Genomic DNA, 18,315 nt, shown 5'->3' with positions numbered 1-18,315 from the left:
TGGAACTAGAATCCTTCAAATATTATTGAGACAAATGTCCTAGGTAATATTAGCCGAAAACTAAGGCATGGGAAATTGTAGTATACATTTTTCTTGGATTGGGGACTGTCGTCGGCTTGTGTCAATCGAGATAACGAAAGATTGATTCCTACATGGTCGAATGGTGTATACTCATCGACTATTGATTACATATATGTCTCACAATATTTAATAGTGGTGGTGATGAAGTTTGAGATTAGTAAGTCTCTCTATAGTGATCATAGTATACTTACGGTCTCATTTTCCCTGGAGGGGCAAAAACCCCTTGGGTCAAGTTATCCAATTAATGTACACTTAAATCCCTCTAAAAATAGATTGATATGGCATGAGGGTAATGTCAAGAAGGCAAATAGTCTTTTTTGGGAAATTCTGGAGGAATCAAAGATTGAGGAAAAGACAGTTCTCTTCTCCCACAATAATTTTGGTATACTAGTAAGATCTACAATTGATTCTTTACCGACCAAGAAGCTGGCCCCTATGTGTGGGGCTAAACAAACCCACATTTATCATGGGATGGTAAGAGCAAAGAAAGCGGTCCTTCATAAAGAAATCAGGCAATTCAGGAGATCTTGCCCTGATGCTGAAAGCTTGAATCTTAATATCAGAAAGCTTAAGTAATCTTATAAAAACTCGCTTATTGGTTATAAGCACTCCCTCCATCAGGCAGACAACGAACAGATCTTATCCGCCCTGAGGGATGGTTCTTCCAGACAATTTTGGCTATTGCTCAACAATCTGGAAATACGTCAAGTCACCTCCCAAACTAATCCTATTTCGGAGCAGGTTTGGTTGGGGCATTTTGATGAAGTATATAGAAAACAAGCCTCAGGTAGGAATTGGATCTCAACCTTATCTTCTCCCTGGTCTGTTCATTTTTCTGTCTCAGATATAGAGTCGCAAATAAAATCAGCAAGCTCCTCGAGAGCTGGAGGCCCCAATGGCCTGTCAAAAAGCTACATTTAAAGGGAATTCGGGAGGATGGGCAAAGATTCTTTATTTCCTGTTTAAAGATGTTATTAGAACTAAAATCATACCGATATTCTGGCATCTCTCCTTCATTGTCCCAATTTTTAAAAAGGGGGATAGGAGTTCCCCCAATAGTTATCGCCCAATCGCTATTCTTGACGCAGACTCGAAGATCTTTGCGGACTGATACTAAAGGAAATAAATAGGTGGATGAAGCAAGAATCCATCCTCTCCCCTCAGCAATATGGGTTTAGATAGTATACCGGGACAGAAGTGGGAGGCCTTCTTCTGACTACTTTCCAATCTAGGGCTTGGAAAACAGATGCAACTCCTATCTACCTGGTGGCCATAGACCTTAGTATGGCTTTTGACAGCGTGGATAGAGACATACTCTGGGGGAAACTGAAAAGTTTTGGATGCCCAAAAATCTACTGTCCATTCTTATTCACCTTCACTCTCAGGTGCAGATTAGGTTGAACATGGATGGCCTTCTTTCTGGCCCTCTGGAAATTAGGAATGGTTTAAGACAGGGATGTCTCTTTGCCCCGACACTTTTTAATTTATATGTTTCTGAAGTGGGCACTTGTCTGGAGAAAAGTTCCTTTATCCCTCCTAAAATTGCTGTTACTCCTTTGCCTGGATAGCTTATGCCGACGACTTCCTTCTTATGAACCAGTCCCCAAAAGGCTTGCAACGTATGATTACAGCATTTCATGACTATACGGTTGCAAACCACCTTAAAATGAACCCGAGCAAAACGGTTATAGTTACCCTCTCAAATAAGAATACAAAGAAAAGTGAGAAGCTTTATTCTTGGTTTCTGAATAATGAAAAATTGCAGGTTCAGATGGCAATGATATATTTGGGCTTCCCCATCTTTAACAAAAATAATGTAGGGCTGTAGCGAGAGCACCTCCGAAACAAAGGAACACCTCTTATAGCACAACAAAAAAAAAAATAGATAATACATTTGGTAAATTTCCAGTCATTCCATTGCTTCGATATTTTAGGTTAAAAGTAACTCCAAAAATGGCCTATCGTGTAGACATTTTTCCAGATGCTGCAATGATAGAAGTCTCTAAAATTGAATCTAAAGTATTAAAAGGCACTATGTACTGGCTTCCGAAATCTATCCCTGTTGAAGTCCTGCACTATGAGTTGGGACTATTAACTTGGAATTTCTGGATTAGGTGACGCAGGCTCTCTCTTTATAGAAGACTGGTGCATGACTTGGGAGACAATCTATACAGAATTCTGGGACAAGGTCTTAAAAGTGGCATGTCTGGACTTGATCAATTGGTAAAATTAAAAATCTCAAGTAAAGAAACCCTCTCAAAGTTGGGGGTGGATACCGACATTTTGATTAAGAATCCTGTCTATGTGAAAAACCTACTTCAATGTGTAAATTAGTCTAACACCATTGCTAAGGTGGCTAATTCTAAACTATACTCCCACCTAATCACCCACCAGAAGGTGGTGGGGGTCATGGAACCGTACCTGCAAAAATATCCTGGTAGAGTTCTCCATAATGAGATCATGCGATTTTGCTTAATGTCTGTAATACAGGCGAAATCATGGAGATTCGCTCTAGAAATAAACCCAGAGAAGCAACTAATATCAAGTTTCTCTGCAGGTTCTGTAAGCCATTAATGGCAGCTCAAATCATATACTTTGCCAAATTTGTAAACTCAACTGATTGTGTGTTAACTGAAATGTTATGGTGGGAAATGATGCATGGTTCTGGTATAGCACTAAAGATAGTGGTTGTTCGATTTCTGAAAGATGTCTGCAACATTGTCTGAGTGAGTATGCAGTAGTTCCGGTGGTTTTAGTAATAATATTTAATAATGGTTTTTGTACTGTGATAATGTAATACCTATGTCTCCTGGTTTTATTGATTTTATGTTGGATTTGTATGCTGTTTTAAACTTTGTAAAGGTGTATTCAAACCAAATACAAATAAAATAATTTTTAAAAAAACAAGTGTGTCCTAATCTTAGGAATTGATCTACTATTGGTGCTTCTTTAAATTTATTATGATACAGCTCTTGTGTTCACTAATCCATTTTTTGATTTTTCTTATAGTCTTACCTATATATGATTTAGGGCAGGGACACCAAATAGCATATACTACCATTTTGGTACTGCAATTCTTTAATGATGTTTGTTTCCACTTTGTCTTCAATCCTATGTCGACCTCCTTAGTTTTTGCAGTAGTGGGGCAACTTTTACATTTCCTGCAAGGGACATGTCCTCTTATGTTTTCCATCCCCCATGCATCAGTGAGACTCAGTTGTTTCTGTACTTTCGGCCGGATATCATTTTTCATAATCTGGTCTTTTAGGTTTCTACTCCTTTTAAATGCTATCTACAGTGGTCGTAGGCGTGTCTTGCCTACTTGCAGGATTTTCCCATTCTTTTTAATGGATTTAGTGATCTCATTAGACCTGTCTGATTAGGTGCTCACAAATACCATTTTTTCAGAATGTTTGTCTTTGTTGATCTTATATTACAGACTCACCTCCCTCTTATTGTTCTTGGCCCTTTTGCAGTATTTTTTACCAATGGTTTGGGATATCCTTTTTTTTTAGCAATTTACATGTCAAAAGTTCAGCTTCAGCTTCATAGTCGATTTTGGCCAGACTATTCCTTTTTATTCTCAGAAATTGCCCAAAGGGGAGGTTTGCTCTATCTGTTTTTTTGTGGTATGGTTTTACCGCCAGTTGTTCCTTGTCAGTATCTGCGTAGATGGTGATATCTAGCTAGTCTATCTGTGAACTGTTAAAGTTCATCGTGAATTGCAGACATCTATCCTGGTTATTAAGCCACTTCACAAAGTTTGTTATTTCATCCACATCGCTCCATTCCCATATTAAGAATACATCGTTAATGTACCTTTTCCATGTTTTGATTTCATTTTTGAAGGGGTTCAGGTTTATACATCTTAGTCTCCTCTAATGTTCCTACATATACACTCGCTAGACTTGGGGCCACTGTTGCCCCCATTGCAGTTCCGTGGATTTGTCTGTAAAATGTATCTAGAAACATAAAATAATTCTCGGTCAGTGTCATCTCTACACACTAGATTATGAACGAGTTGGGGGTTTCATTCAGTGTACGTTTCAGATGTAATAATTCTTCTACCTTTAGGAGGGCTTTTGCTTGGGGAATCATCATGTATAAAGACACAGTGTCTAGGCTGACTAACATTTCTTTACTAGGGTCGTATGGCATTCCTTCTACTTCTTTGATTGTGACCATGGTATCTTGCACATGTGACTTAATTTGAGTAACATATTGTCTAAGCTATACATCTGCAAATTTAGATAGAGGTTCAAGAACAGAGTTGATTCCTGAAACAATAGGTATTCCGGTGGATTATTTTAGTCTCTTATGTATTTTAGGTAAAGTATAGAATAGAGGTACTCTGGGTATTTCCTTCATCAGGAAGGTTGCCTCTTTTTTTACAGAGCCAACCACTTTCTAGAGTTTTTTCTACCTTCGCTTTAATCAGGCTTTGTAATCTTCCAGTGGGATCTGTACATAGCTTCTCGTAACAGGTTTGATCCAGACTGTATCTAAAAGATAGAGCAAACAGATGGCTTTTGAAAGCGGGGTGAATAAACACTCAATTGTATAGTAATTCGATGAGATTAAAGTCATCGGGTGTGCGAGCCGGCATGCTGGCGTGCATGCATCCAAATCCTGTGTTCTGGGGTCCCTGCCTTCCAGATCCAGCATTTGCAGTTGGTACAGAATGGTGCAGTTAGTCTAATATTTGCCCATAAGCAAGTCTGTCACATCTCTCTGCTCCAAATCCAACTCCACTGGTCAGAAGAGAATCTTGTATAAAATATGCTGCCTAGTGTTCGCCCTGTTTATTTGACAAAAAAAGTCTTCCGTACATACCTGCTAGATCAGGAGTCTGCAATCCGCGGCTCCCGATGGACTATAACTTCCATGAGCACTCACAGTTGCCTATGCTGGCTAGGGCTGATGGTAATTGTAGTCCAAAGCATCTGGAGAGCCAAAGTTTACAGACCCCTGAGTGAGGTATTTAGGATCCCCAGAAGCCTTCTTGGTGGATACTCTGCGCTTCAGTTTCAAATACAGAGGGGACTGGAGCTTTTCAGTCCAGGACCCCATGGCTTGGAACTCCCTCCCACTGCATATGCTCTGTGCAAAATCTCTCTTAGATTTTAGAAAAGCTGCAAAGACCTATCTTGCTGAGTAACTTGCCAGTATCTATTGACACTTACCACCAGATCAATAGCCTGTTTGGTTTATCTGAACCTTTTGGCAATTCAGTTTGCGCTGCATGAGCTTCTGCGCATTCCAATAATCCAAATGCAATATAGAATATGTTCAGCAGATATGCTTTTTCATTCAGCCTCACATACAAATAATTTCCCGTACGTCTTCATTTTGCCGGTAAAACGTCTACATATGTTTAATTTCTGTCTAAAGTCAATGTTAGTTTTCCAAATGCACCTGTACATAAATGAGCACATTTTAAAATTCCCACCTATTAATTGAATATGGCTCAAGTATTGCTCCAATCCTCAACCACTGCATGGGTTATATACAACACTTGGTTGCTTTCATGGGCCCCTTGTCATTGTTTACATCATTTGACAGTGTCTTACTGTTTCCACTGACTATTAGCCCCTTGCCTCACTCTCTGTGTGCACACTCATCACCCCTCACGCTAACAGGAAGTCCCGGTTGTATGAGGTGCAGTGTATTAGTTGCGCTGCCTTCAAGGGAGGGTTGGTGTTGCAATCCTAGCGGAAGAACAAGTGTTCGAGAAAAGAGGCGGCCATTGTTTTGTGCAGCGTTCAGTGTTAACTGTGCTTTGTTGCCATTGGCTGGTTTGTGTAAGTGGGGTCTGAGCACAGATTAGTACTATGGTATTTATTGAGCGTGGACCGAGCTCCGGGAAGCAACAGAGTGATTCTCACTGGGCGAGGAGTTTGAGCCGTGCTGCTTGCGAAAGTGACCAGCGGACAGGCAATAGGGGAAGGAAACAATGGCAAGCCAGTTCCGCCCACTCGCTTTCTTCATGTTTACCCGGAAGGCACAGAACAGCAGTGACGTCCCACGTAGCCACAGGACCTTTCTGCCCAGGCCATGCTCAATGCTCTGTCACATAGTAACACACAGAGTTGACATGCGTGCATGGCCAAGCGGTCGCCTCCCTCCACCTAGGGTTTAGATGCATGAAGTGAATTTCCAGGGTGCTGACCTGAGCATGAGAAATGGTCCAAAAACTGATGCTGATCTTCTTTCGCAGGCGCCTGAGCCAGAGGCCGACGGCAGAAGAATTGGAGCAAAGGAACATCCTTAAACGTGAGTAGTTTGGAGGGCCGGCACGCCATTTTGTTTTTGCTGCGTTTCAGCATAGGGTGCATACGTGAAGACAGCAGGGGTATTTTAAGGAATTAGAATTCATGGAAATAATGTTAGGTAACGGCAATAAATACATTGTAAACCTGCTGTGTGAAATACCTGCAAGTGCTGCAAACTAGAGCAAAACATCCCTGACGGTCTAAAATGCCGTAATCTTTTACTGCATGCCTTTCCAAGCAAGCTCAGCCGAGAAATGATAGTGCATGCCTTTCCAAGCAAGCTCAACCGAGAAATGATAGTGCATGCCTTTCCAAGCAAGCTCAACCGAGAAATGATAGTGCATGCCTTTCCAAGCAAGCTCAGCCGAGAAATGATAGTGCATGCCTTTCCAAGCAAGCTCAGCCGAGAAATGATAGTGCATGCCTTTCCAAGCAAGCTCAACCGAGAAATGATAGTGCATGCCTTTCCAAGCAAGCTCAACCGAGAAATGATAGTGCATGCCTTTCCAAGCAAGCTCAACCGAGAAATGATAGTGCATGCCTTTCCAAGCAAGCTCAACCGAGAAATGATAGTGCATGCCTTTCCAAGCAAGCTCAACCGAGAAATGATAGTGCATGCCTTTCCAAGCAAGCTCAACCGAGAAATGATAGTGCATGCCTTTCCAAGCAAGCTCAACCGAGAAATGATAGTGCATGCCTTTCCAAGCAAGCTCAGCCGAGAAATGATAGTGCATGCCTTTCCAAGCAAGCTCAACCGAGAAATGATAGTGCGCCTCTAAGTGAAGGCATGCCACACATTTTCTTTCATGCAACTCCAAACACTAAGAAGCATGTGCTGTGGGATATTTAGTGGGAAATTCATGGATTATTTGCGCCGAAAAAACAGGGATTTGTGCGCCATTCTGACCGCAAATTCCCATTTGTTAAACAGGGATTTGGGGCCAGAATGGCGCACAAATCCCGTTTTTTTGGCGCAAATAATCCATGAATTACCCCCTAAATCTATCCATCTATCTATAGGTTTCTTATATTGCGCCATGCGCCCGATGGCCTCACTGAATATCTTCACATATTTCTTAAAAATAAACATCAGTGTGACGAAAGGGACGCATTAGCACAGGGTTCTGGAACCTGTGAATTTGCAGATATTATGAACTGGCTAGGGCTGATGGGATTTGTAGTCCAACACATCTGGAGGGCCAAAGGTTGGATACCCCTACATCTTTAGCACCTCCCTTTTTGGGATTCATCCATTCCTCCAAAGGCATATGCACATGTCAGGCATTTGTACTTGGCAGATAAACGTACAATCAGGTTTACTAGGCATCCCCTTATTTTCGGGGGCAGTCCCAGAGCTTAGCTCCTTATCCCCCACTGCTGTCAGTACCAAAAACCATCCAGATACTAGTCTATGGAATCACAATTTTGCCTGATTATGATTACCTTTAATTTAGTTACGTGTTTACATTTCTTTATGTTATTTTCAGTGCTTACTAGAAAAGCTGGGCTAGTAGGCATTAATATGCAAATAGGATGAAAATACTCGCCATTAGCACTTAAATGTATTTGGGCCTGTTTAGGCTTTATATACAGAGGGGGAAGGGGTCATTATCACAAGATAATGAGGCACCCTCAGTTACTGCTCCAAGCCCGTGGGCTGTAGTGCACTACACAAATGTAAAAAATAAAAAATGAAGGCAAAGTCGAGATCTATAGGTTGGGGAAGGGTTGGTGCACGAGCAATAATGACCACTCCAGCAGTCAATAGGGCTATTATCACATGGAGTTGTGCACCTAATCAAGGGGAGAGGGGGAGTTGAGTGCACACAGGTTACATGTATTATTCATTTGATGAATATGCAGTTAGTAGTAATAACCATGTCTTGTTTGATTGCTGATTAATTTGGGAACTAGAAGTTGCACCTGCTTCTCCCTGCCTTTACACAGCGGAACACAATGGTTTCTGTGCTGCTTTCCAGGCTGCTGTTCAAGTCACAATGTTTGGGGAAAAGTCAATATCAGCGCTTATTGCCTGCATTCTAAGCATTCTGTTTGGCTAACGGGACATCTATAAAGGAATCCATGTATTAATAAGCTGGATAGACCCGGTCCGCGGGATGTACCAGGCTTTAGGGACCTTGAAGACTGAGTTAAAGGCCCAAGTGCAACAAGGGCAATTTAACAAGTTTTACAGGCCCATACTGCCCAATATGGCCCAAGGGTATGGCTACAAAGCTATTATAACATGCTTCCCTAGCAATAGTACATATTGGATATAGCGCTCTGAAACTACTACAGTTGTGATTTGGTGCAGTCTCAAAGCAGATTAGCATAAAACAACACAGAAGTTGTTAGTACATGAATCTTCCTGTCCAGTCACAAGGAGTGGGCTTCTGAGAGGGAGTGCGCCAGCGCAGCTGTTACCCTTGTAATGCAGCGTTATGAACCATCTGCGTGCTATGCAAACCACTGTCCACTGTGTGGACTACGATGGCCCATAGAGCCAGGAGATTGCCCAAAGGGAATGCTCTTTGAGCATTCTGAAGGATATAACATTGTTTAGGAGGATAGCTCCGGGGCAACTCGTTTGTCTTGGAAGCAAGACGCACAGAGCAGCACAGGTTCGAATCCCGCTCCCGCGCTCAGAGACTGGTATCCAGTGATATAGTGTGTTATAAAAGATCAATGAATTAATCATACAAGTTGTGTGTGTATTTATTGTTTCAACTGCCATGTGCCAGAAGTCATATAGAATCATGAAGTGACTGCAGCCTCTCTTCTGCAGGGCATGGGGCGGTATAGAACACTGAACCAATAGGGAGGAGGGAGGAGACACAGGAAAGTGAGAAGAGGGGGCGTTCAGTCTAGCTTGCATGACCCTGGCACAATATGACAGAACAGAATCATCCTGGCAATTTAAGTGTATCAGCTGCTGCTGGGGAGGCACACTGCTGAGAAAGAGGCACTCCCCTCATCTGCTGCATCACTAGCAAAGCATTTTGGTTTCCAAGCCGCAGACAGCTCTTCTAATAATCCTCTGTTGTGATCTCAGCGTAGCTCTGCCCATGGACCTCCACCCTGAGCCCCCGCAGTTCCCTGCCAACGGACCTTCATTGTGATGCTTGCAATGGGCCTGATTCAAGGAAGTGTTTTATAATGGCGCAATCCCATAGGAAAACGTTCCATGAAAAGGGGCCAGTGTCGGCAAACTGCATCTTCATTCTAAGCAAATGCAGAGCTTCCCCAATGTGCCTCCACACTGCGCACCCACACAGTTAAAAGCATGCATCTCGCCAGCGCTTCCCCAAGGCACCTCCATCTTCAGCGATTACCCCGCCTCCGCTCTCCATGGCAGACTCTTTTAAGAGGCAAGGCATCTTTCGACGTAGTTGTTCACTTTTCCATTTTTATGTCTGCCATTTTACAAAGTTTAGGATAGATATCCAGTGCAACATTTTACTTGGGTCACTTGAATGCCGTAAACTGGACACACACTTGCCTCCCACTAGCCCATGTGTGTCCTTTCTGGGTCACAGGAGTGCTGCTGAGGCAGGAGCCTGAAAGCATGTGTGAACCCTCCATTCATAATTGTTTTAACCTCTATTTCTAATCCACCAATGCACTTTAACATGCGCACTTTGGGTTGCATCTCTTGACATGCATTTTGGAATGATCGCCCCTCTTCTGCCCTTCCCCCATATTCCTGGTTTAGCTGTTGACTACACTTGCCTGCTCCTGGATGTCTGCAGGTTGCAATTATTGTAACCTTTGTGATCCCATGATTTGCTTGCAACACAAACTCAGCCCCAAGATCTGCACTTGCTCAGCTCGCATGACAGCACCACAACTCCCAGGAGCCTTGTTCAAACCTATCCAGCTACAACGGCTTCCATTGTGGTCAGGAACCTGCAGCAAGTGGTATACGGATCAGAGCTCGCCATCTCTCTGCGCAGTAAATCGGACGGTGAGGTGGAAACTCTTCACCACTGGTAACAGATTCCTTTTCCCCTATTAATGTGGTACTAAGTACAGCTGGCTAGTGTGGGATAACATACGACCAAGCCCCTGGATTTGCCTTCTATGAAGCGGAAGTCCTTCTACACATTTCATGAGGATGCACTCACCAGTTCCAGGCCGCATCACTGCAACAGCCTTCAGGCAGGTTTTGCCTGTGGCCTTCCACAGCAGCCCCTGGTTGCACAGAATGCAGGGGCGAGATAGATTTAGCGTTATTCAAGCGACGTCACCTCTCCGCGCTCAAGACGGGGTTTCATTGGATGTTCGTGAAAGGCAGAATTCAGTACACGATCAGTCGCCTTATTTTTGAAGCCCAGGCTGGGACTGCTTCTCATTGTTTGATGGTTCCAGGTTTTCTCAGAGAGCATCTAGGCCTCCATGTTTTCTGGGTACCGGATCTCCTCCTGTGGAGAAATTTTCTGATTGCTTTTGATGAAGAATCCATTTTTCTGTCTGTCCATAAAAAGCAGTCAGAGCATTTCTTTGGCTACGTGACCCAGCTCTACCTAGTGCTCTCTGGTTTTGACGTCAGATTGGTGCCGTTTAAGTAGGATGAGCTCCTACAAATGTTTGTATTCATTTATTCATGTCAAGGCTGAACCTTTAAAACTACAAGAAGACCCAATCACTGGGTAATTTGAGCTTGATCAGGTCAAGTGGCAAATCGTTTAGGTCCACTATTGGCAAATCCTCACTGAAGATATTGACGTCAGTGTTTACCTTGAGATGAATCGCTGAAATAAGCAGTGTGTGTAGTGGGGTGTCGCACGGCCCGCGTGCCACGCACAATGTATCAGCTCTGCCGTACCGTGAGCTCCGCCGCTGCTAGCTCTCCATCTCCATGCCTGCCGCACACAGCCTATCCTTGGAATACTCTCTGTGCGGTGGATGTGTGGGGAGGCAGCAGCGACATTAGAAAGGAAGCGACTGAAGGGACGGTGCGGCTCCCATGCTGAGGAGAAGAACATACTTGGAATAAAGCACCTTCTTTACCTTAAGGATCCTGTCCTCCCTTGTACTTGTTTACTTCTGCTCCTGGACGCTGCATCATAACAATATGCCCATGGAAATAGAAAGTGGACAACACTTGTGCTTGTAGAGAAAGCTGTCAATGCACTCCTAGGTAAAGTAGGATCCCGTTGTGCAAGAGCAAAGAGTGCAGCCCAAAAACTATTTGATTTATGACAGGTGACCCACCACCAAGATTGAGACGTTACATCGTAGAGAATGGACTAGATATCTGCTGCTGAGTATATAATCCACCCACCCTGCAGAGGCCTTGCAAGCCCCTCATAAACTATATTTAAATGGAACTGAGGACCCCAGTCATGGCCATTTACCCATACCAAAAACTTCAGAGAAGAGCCAACATGAATTACCCCCAACAAAAAGGCACATCACCAACATTCACAGTATATTGTATTGTATTGTTTATTTATATAGCGTTTATACACATGAAAGTGTTTCAAAGCGCTTAAGAAGGGTGGGAACAAGGGGAAAAACAACAGTCTCTCAGAGTCTTTGAAATTCTGAGACGATTATAGTCTGCACAGGAAGAGTAAGTGCGTAAAATACATTTAACAGTTGAGGCACAGCAAATAGACCTGACAGCGATTCTGCAGTTTTACCAGCGCAATTAAGGGGAGGAGACAAGGGAGAACAGACAGGCGATCATCAGGCACGTTGCATTTGGGTCGTACAGGTGCATAGGAGGTCACAAGTAGGGAGAGTTCCAAGTGAACCCAGTCAGCGGAGACTGGAGTAAGGGCAGAGAGAGCCACTATCTTGGGTTATTCTAAGTGCAGTGAAGGTGGGTGGGGGTGGGGCCCTGAGGCAAGTGCGAGAGAGGACTGGCGGGGGTGCCTGGGACCGTGGAGACCCTGAGGTACACCAGGCGGCCAGTCAGCAAGCTGTAAGTAAGAGGAGGGAGAGATGGAGAGAGCAGACGGCTAGGCTAGCAGGGTAGGGTGGGAGGGAAGGAAGAGGGGAAGAGGAAGGTCTTGAGGAGTTTCCGGAACTTAAGAAGATCAGATTCCAGACAGAGGGCGGCAGGGAGGCTATTCCAGAGGCAGGCATCTGCTGATGATAAGGATCTCCCTCCAAGTCTCTGCTTGGAGAACCGGGTCACTCGCAGAAGGTTGGAGATAGATGAGCGGAAGGCTTGTGAGGGACAGGTATTTGGGTAGACAGCATTGCAAGTAGGTAGGCCCCACGCCCCAGAAAGCCTTGTGGACACTGCAGAGGGTCTTGAACTTGATCCTTGCAGCCACGTGGAGCCAGTGAAGAGATTTCAGTGCCGGAGAGATGCGGTCCCTGGGCATGATGCCAAGGATAAGTCTTGCGGTTCTGTTCTGGATGAGTTGCAGAGGGTGCAGGGCAGAAGAAGGAGGTTGAGGCAGTTGCAATAGTCCGGCCTAGAGAGACCAAGGCTCTGGAGACAGTGAACTAATGGGGGAAAGTGAGAAAAGGAAGAGTACCTCTGAGGAGGTGTAGCTGATAGTTAGACTTTTTAGCGATGTGAGAGGAGAAGGAGAGAGTGGAGTTGAAGATGAATCTGAGGTTTTTTGCCTCACAGGTGGGTACGTGCACAGGGTCAAGGGAGGCCGGCCAGAGCAGAAGTGGGAAAGCGGGAGCAGGGGTCCCATTGAGAATGATCTTAGTCTTACTGGCGTTGAGGCACAGGTTGTTTGCAGCACACCATGGCTGAATAGTGGACAGACAGTCAGATATGAGCGAGGAGGAGGAGGCGGCTGAGGGTAGCTTGAAACACTGGAAGTTAGAGGTGAAATTATGCTGCCTTCTTCCCCTTTAGAAATAGGTGATACCTGCAAAGCGCAAAGAAAGGGCGAGACCTAAAGATCTGCTATGGCTTGGGTATTTACTGCTGGTCCGCACATGACTACGACCACACCGAGACCTCGTGTGCATGCCTTTCTTGCCAATGGCACTGTTGCTGAGGCGTACCCTCGCTGCATCCTTTATTTACATTTGCTTTTTCGAGAAGCACTGGTGGTCCTCTGGGGTATGCCCTTTGTGTTTTCTCTATGGAGCACTGCCATTGAAGAATGACCAAGTGCCACGTCTAGAGGAACACCCACCCGTCTGTGTAAACAAGCCTCGTCTAGTCCCCAGTGTCCTTGCTTATGTGCACCACAGCACTTGCCCTGAGGTTTCTACCTCAAGATCACTTCACACACAAGCAACTTATTTTTTTTTACGGCTCTGCTTTATTTTCACTATTAATGTACCCGACCTCGACGCACCACACTCATAAACACCCCAGCTCTATCCCCAACTCCAGATTCATTTTGCAAACACCGTGTATTTCTATCACGTGTACATTCCTCTTCGTGGGGAGAAAAACTATCAAGAGCGCCCAGAGCCCGATGACTGTGGCTGGAATGTGTGTCCAATATGAGCACCTCTGTAAAAAATGTGGGGGTGCTGCAGAGCTTTGTTTCAACATAGAATTTGTCCATGAGGTTCGCATACTCTGCTTACCTAGCAGCTGATCGCAACCCCACCAACCTTAGGATGGAGGCGTAGTTATTGATTTATGCAGGAACAAGCGTGCCCCAAGAGTCAAGAAAGCCATCAAGATCTTTCACTGGACACCATCATGGTCCCCGCGTGCTTAGAGAACAGTTTGTCCCGGTGAAGGAGCTTCCTTTGCCTGAGCCCCCAAAAAGCAAGAAAGCTGGGAATTGTCTTTGACTCAAGATCACTTTTGCACTGGGAAATTGAACGTAATGGGCAAGGCAGCAAATAAACAGCAAAGCTAATCAGAAAGACCCTTCCAGTGCTGCATTTGGACTCCCTGGTCAAGCTCATTAGGGATTTGATTTGTATTTAGTACACTTCCGGCTGCTCGAGCCTTTCAGAATAGAAATAAAGCAAATAAAACAGTCTACAAAATAGATCATACATTATCTTAATCCATAGCCTTATAAAACATACTTAGCACTATGTACATTGTGCCATCCAACCCCACCAGAGAAGAAACTCAGGATCCCAATTAAAAATTAATATTAGCAGTGGGCATGAACTCGCCCATCTTCCTGCTAAGGGCCCTGGATCGGGGCAGAGACGGTTGCTCGACCAGCCTCGCCGCACGCAGCCTGCCCCCCACTTCATTAGGGACCTCCTATTCTCTTGGCTGGACATGCAGAGAGGCCAGAACTAGGTGGCAAGGCCTGTTCTGTTTTCAAGAGACAGGACCATGTGCCACCCCCAGGAAAGCCCACCAGTAGATTCTGTGAACGGCCAGGATCTTCAGTTTGTCTTAGCTGACCCTCAGGTCCTCTGTAGTGTCCTGCCGGCGAGCTGAACAGAAAAGTTCATGTTTTTATTTTTGGTGAAGGATCTTAAGACTATTTCGCAACATGTCACTCGTTTCTTTATCATATTAACCATGTGAAAACATGAAACAAACCTGTGAAATTAACACGATCTGTGGTCTAGTGAATAAAAAAAAAACTGAATACGAAGGAATGGAGACAATTCAGTGCCAGATTCTTTCAATAAAACAAACCTATGCTACCAAGGAAAACACACCAGCCCCTCTAATTTGATTCTTTCTTCCGTGTGCAGCTATAGAATGTTTGTGAGCGTACATTTTTCTCTCTGCCTGTGCAACTAAGGAAGGAGGGGAGTCACTCCACAAGTGAGACTGGCTAGAATGCTTCCAGGCATTTGATAATATATGGCAAAGGCAGCATTATTTTAAAACCATTTTTCTAACTAATTGTACTAAATGGCTGTAGCATGGAGACCCTTGTGAAGGGGAGCCCCTGCGTTAAGCCAATCCTTTCAAATGAGTCCCAGGATCCAGAAACAGCAAGATTCCACTGCCCTTTATACTTGATGTACCCATCAGTACCATTCTGCTTTGCCAGGGGCAGGCTAGGACAGCACTGCGAGTACCAGAACAAGCATCCCATACAACAGTGACGGGAGCGCAGGTCGAGGGGCAGAGCACCTGACAGCCCTGGCACAAATTAAGTACTGAATAGTCCCGAACGAAGAGCAAAGGGTCCTCTTTAAAGTCCTTTGCACTATTCCTGAACCATTCGGGGAGAAAAAGCACTTTACACCTCCAGACACTGGCACACAGGTGCATCCCAACTAATGGAGTAGGGTCAGAGCAAGGCACCTTGCTCTCTGCTGGGCAATGCTTAGTAGGACGAAACTCTAAAAGGCATTGGGAGCTCATCTTTGGAACAGCCGAAATCAATTTCTCAGGGAGCGAAGGAACAATCAACGAAAAATGCATTGTTCCCCCAAAGTCTTCGACAAGCATCCATTTTTGCGGAACGGCCCTCTGTCCAGATCATTTAGAGCAAGAGATTCACCTGGCGTGACAAACGGGAGCGCTACACTATCCCAAATTCTTTATCATCCTCTTCAACACCCACAACCAGTTTATCATAGTGACTGCTCTTGTGCCCAACTCAGGGTAGCTCAGTCATCTCCACAGAGGACTCCTTCAAGGGTTACATGTGATTTTATCCAATAAATAAACAAAGAATGATTTTTTAAAGAACCCAAAACATCGAGAAAATAAAATTATGAATTTTGTTTTTTGTTGTTTTTGGGGTGGTGGGGCCCAAGACCCCTTTAAAAAAAACAAATACTTTTTTTCCCCACCCCTTAAACAACTTTTCCGATTCCCAACCACATTCAATTACCCTTCTTTAATTCGTTATTTTTTGTTCCGTTGTTTTGGGTTGGTCGCAATTGCATTCTTGGTTATCTATTCGATAACATCACTGCATAACCCCTTCAGGCCCAAACGGTTCCAGATCGTACACAGCCACTGCACCTGAGAACACTAAGCGTGCTCTGAAGTGGGTGAAGGGTGACCTGTTGAGCACACACTGCCAAGGGTCCCATAGAAAAAACAATACATTCATATGTTCATGCTGTACAGCTGCACAACATTGGAATTGTCTGAGTGACAGTGAATAGAAAATGGAAATTCATATGTTATATTATGTTATGTTATGTTTTATGGCACTTGTATAGCACCCATTGCTATTGGTATGGCCTCAAAGCGCTGAGGGTGAACGCCTTTGGAGGACTGAAATCCGAGGTATGAGAATTGGTCGGAGGATTTTAGAACGCATGTGGACAACCCATTCCTGGTGTTTGGCAACTGGAAAATGTCATTTAGCAAAGCCAGAGGAGCAAAGTAGGTGTGATTGTGGAACCGACTGAGCGGTCCATAAGTGCGTTATCACTTCTGTGACTCTGAGAATGTCCACTGACCAATCGCTCTGCTCAGATTGCCTCCCTCACTCGACCTTGTCTATACCTGTAGCCCTACACAAGCTGGTCCATACCCCTATTCGCTCTTCCCAGAAGCCACTGCCTCTGCTAATATCACTATTAGTCTGGCCGGGGGCGTTCGTCTTATAGATACGTCTTAGAATCTCTGTATGACCTGATGAGACGCAGATCAATTTTTCATATTGATACAATTTCATCTGCACTCTGCAATATGTTTTCGTCGTCCCGGGGGAAGTCGTCATGAATATAGGGCGCTATAAGCTTTAATTCTCGCTCCATGAATAGGGCATAGAATACCTCTGCTCATGAGGCTAGATGATTCCTTGAATCGTCTTGTGTCTTGCACTAGAAACAGAAACATCTTAGTAGCCACGTCATTGAAGCGCTTTGGATTAAGGCGCTATATAAATAGCACATCATTATCATTGAGGCTGATTTACAGGTTTGCATCTCCTACACTGCCATGTTAGCAGATTAATTATAGTATATGCCACCTCCCAGCCAATCAGAATGCTGGGAATGCAGTCTATAATCTCTGCTATAGACGCCCAGCGGAAGCCTGTCAGGCGGCACAGAAATAGTTCTCTTCTGTGTATAAAAAAGGCAGAGAGGCGCATGCGCAGTTGAAGTCTCCAAATTAACAAAAAGCAATGTAGCACAACACGTGCAAAGTTCATTGTTTCTAGTTCTGTGTTCAATAAATGACCATATCACCAAACCAAGTTACACTACTTCTGTGTGTTGTTTGTTTTTTCACTATAAAAAATGCTTTCCTTTTTAGTTGCACCACTCCATGTGCTAATTGCTTTACAGGCCTAGCAAGGGATCCTTATCGCAATGCATAATGGCTTGTCCCCCATGTTTAGCCTGTGGCGAACATCTTGGGGCAGGTTATTATTATTCACCAATAATGACCCCTGCCTCAGACTAGAAGACTGAATTAAAATTCACATGCGAATTTTCGAGGTTTTGTTCCAAAGTGTGATGGGTAAACAAGAGGAAGGTTCTCCAAGGAAATAGGGTGCATTTGCCTCTATGCACCATTTTGGAAATTTTTCCGATTGTTACCTACGTGTGCAGTATATGCTGAAACACCAACCATCATGCTTATGGCTGTTGACAAATTCTTAATTCCACATTTACTTTCATGTATCATTGAATGTTGTATCCAATCACAGCAATGTGGCTTTGTGGCAACCAGCGGTTCTTACCAAGTTTGTATAGGCTGTGTGTAGACTATGGCATGTCTTGCATCACACAGCGAGCAGGGACTTGGCCACCCCTCATATCTTAAGCACTGGCCAATATGCACAAACGCATACTAGCACCTCCTCGAATTTCTTCCCATACCAGGACTCCGGTCCCCCAAGGGCGTTCAACCTACAGTGTGTTGGGACCATACTAATGGTGAAAGGTGCTATACAAAGGACACACTAACACTACTACACAGGGACGGGTAGCTTACACCTCTGTAACCACAGTCTGAGCCATGGAGGTTTAATGTCATCCCACATAGTTAGGGTACTTTCACAGTTAGTGCAGCTACAAGAACGCTGTTGGCATCAAACAATATCAGTGATCTCAAAATGTCCTGGACAAATTGTACTGGATGCATTTTATTCATGCGTTCAAGCAAAAGATGCGGTAAGTGGTTTCC

The 18,315-nt window shown here is 44.3% G+C and overlaps 1 protein-coding gene across 6 annotated transcripts in view; it reads left to right on the top strand.

Annotated features, from left to right (window-relative positions):
• PHACTR1 (phosphatase and actin regulator 1) overlaps positions 1-18,315 on the top strand; it is a 1,343,031-nt gene that overhangs the window by 1,288,645 nt on the left and 36,071 nt on the right. For all 6 annotated transcript variants that reach the window (XM_069620495.1, XM_069620496.1, XM_069620494.1 and 3 more), the window contains one exon: positions 6,299-6,354. In XM_069620495.1, the coding sequence (XP_069476596.1) occupies positions 6,299-6,354 (56 nt within the window). The remainder of the gene's footprint in view (positions 1-6,298; positions 6,355-18,315) is intronic.

The sequence above is a fragment of the Ambystoma mexicanum genome, chromosome 5q (assembly GCF_040938575.1).
Source record: "Ambystoma mexicanum isolate Mex_15411 chromosome 5q, UKY_AmexF1_1, whole genome shotgun sequence".
NCBI lineage: Eukaryota > Metazoa > Chordata > Amphibia > Caudata > Ambystomatidae > Ambystoma > Ambystoma mexicanum.
Note: the sequence above shows the minus strand (reverse complement) of the source record. Positions and strands in the feature narration are given on the sequence as shown.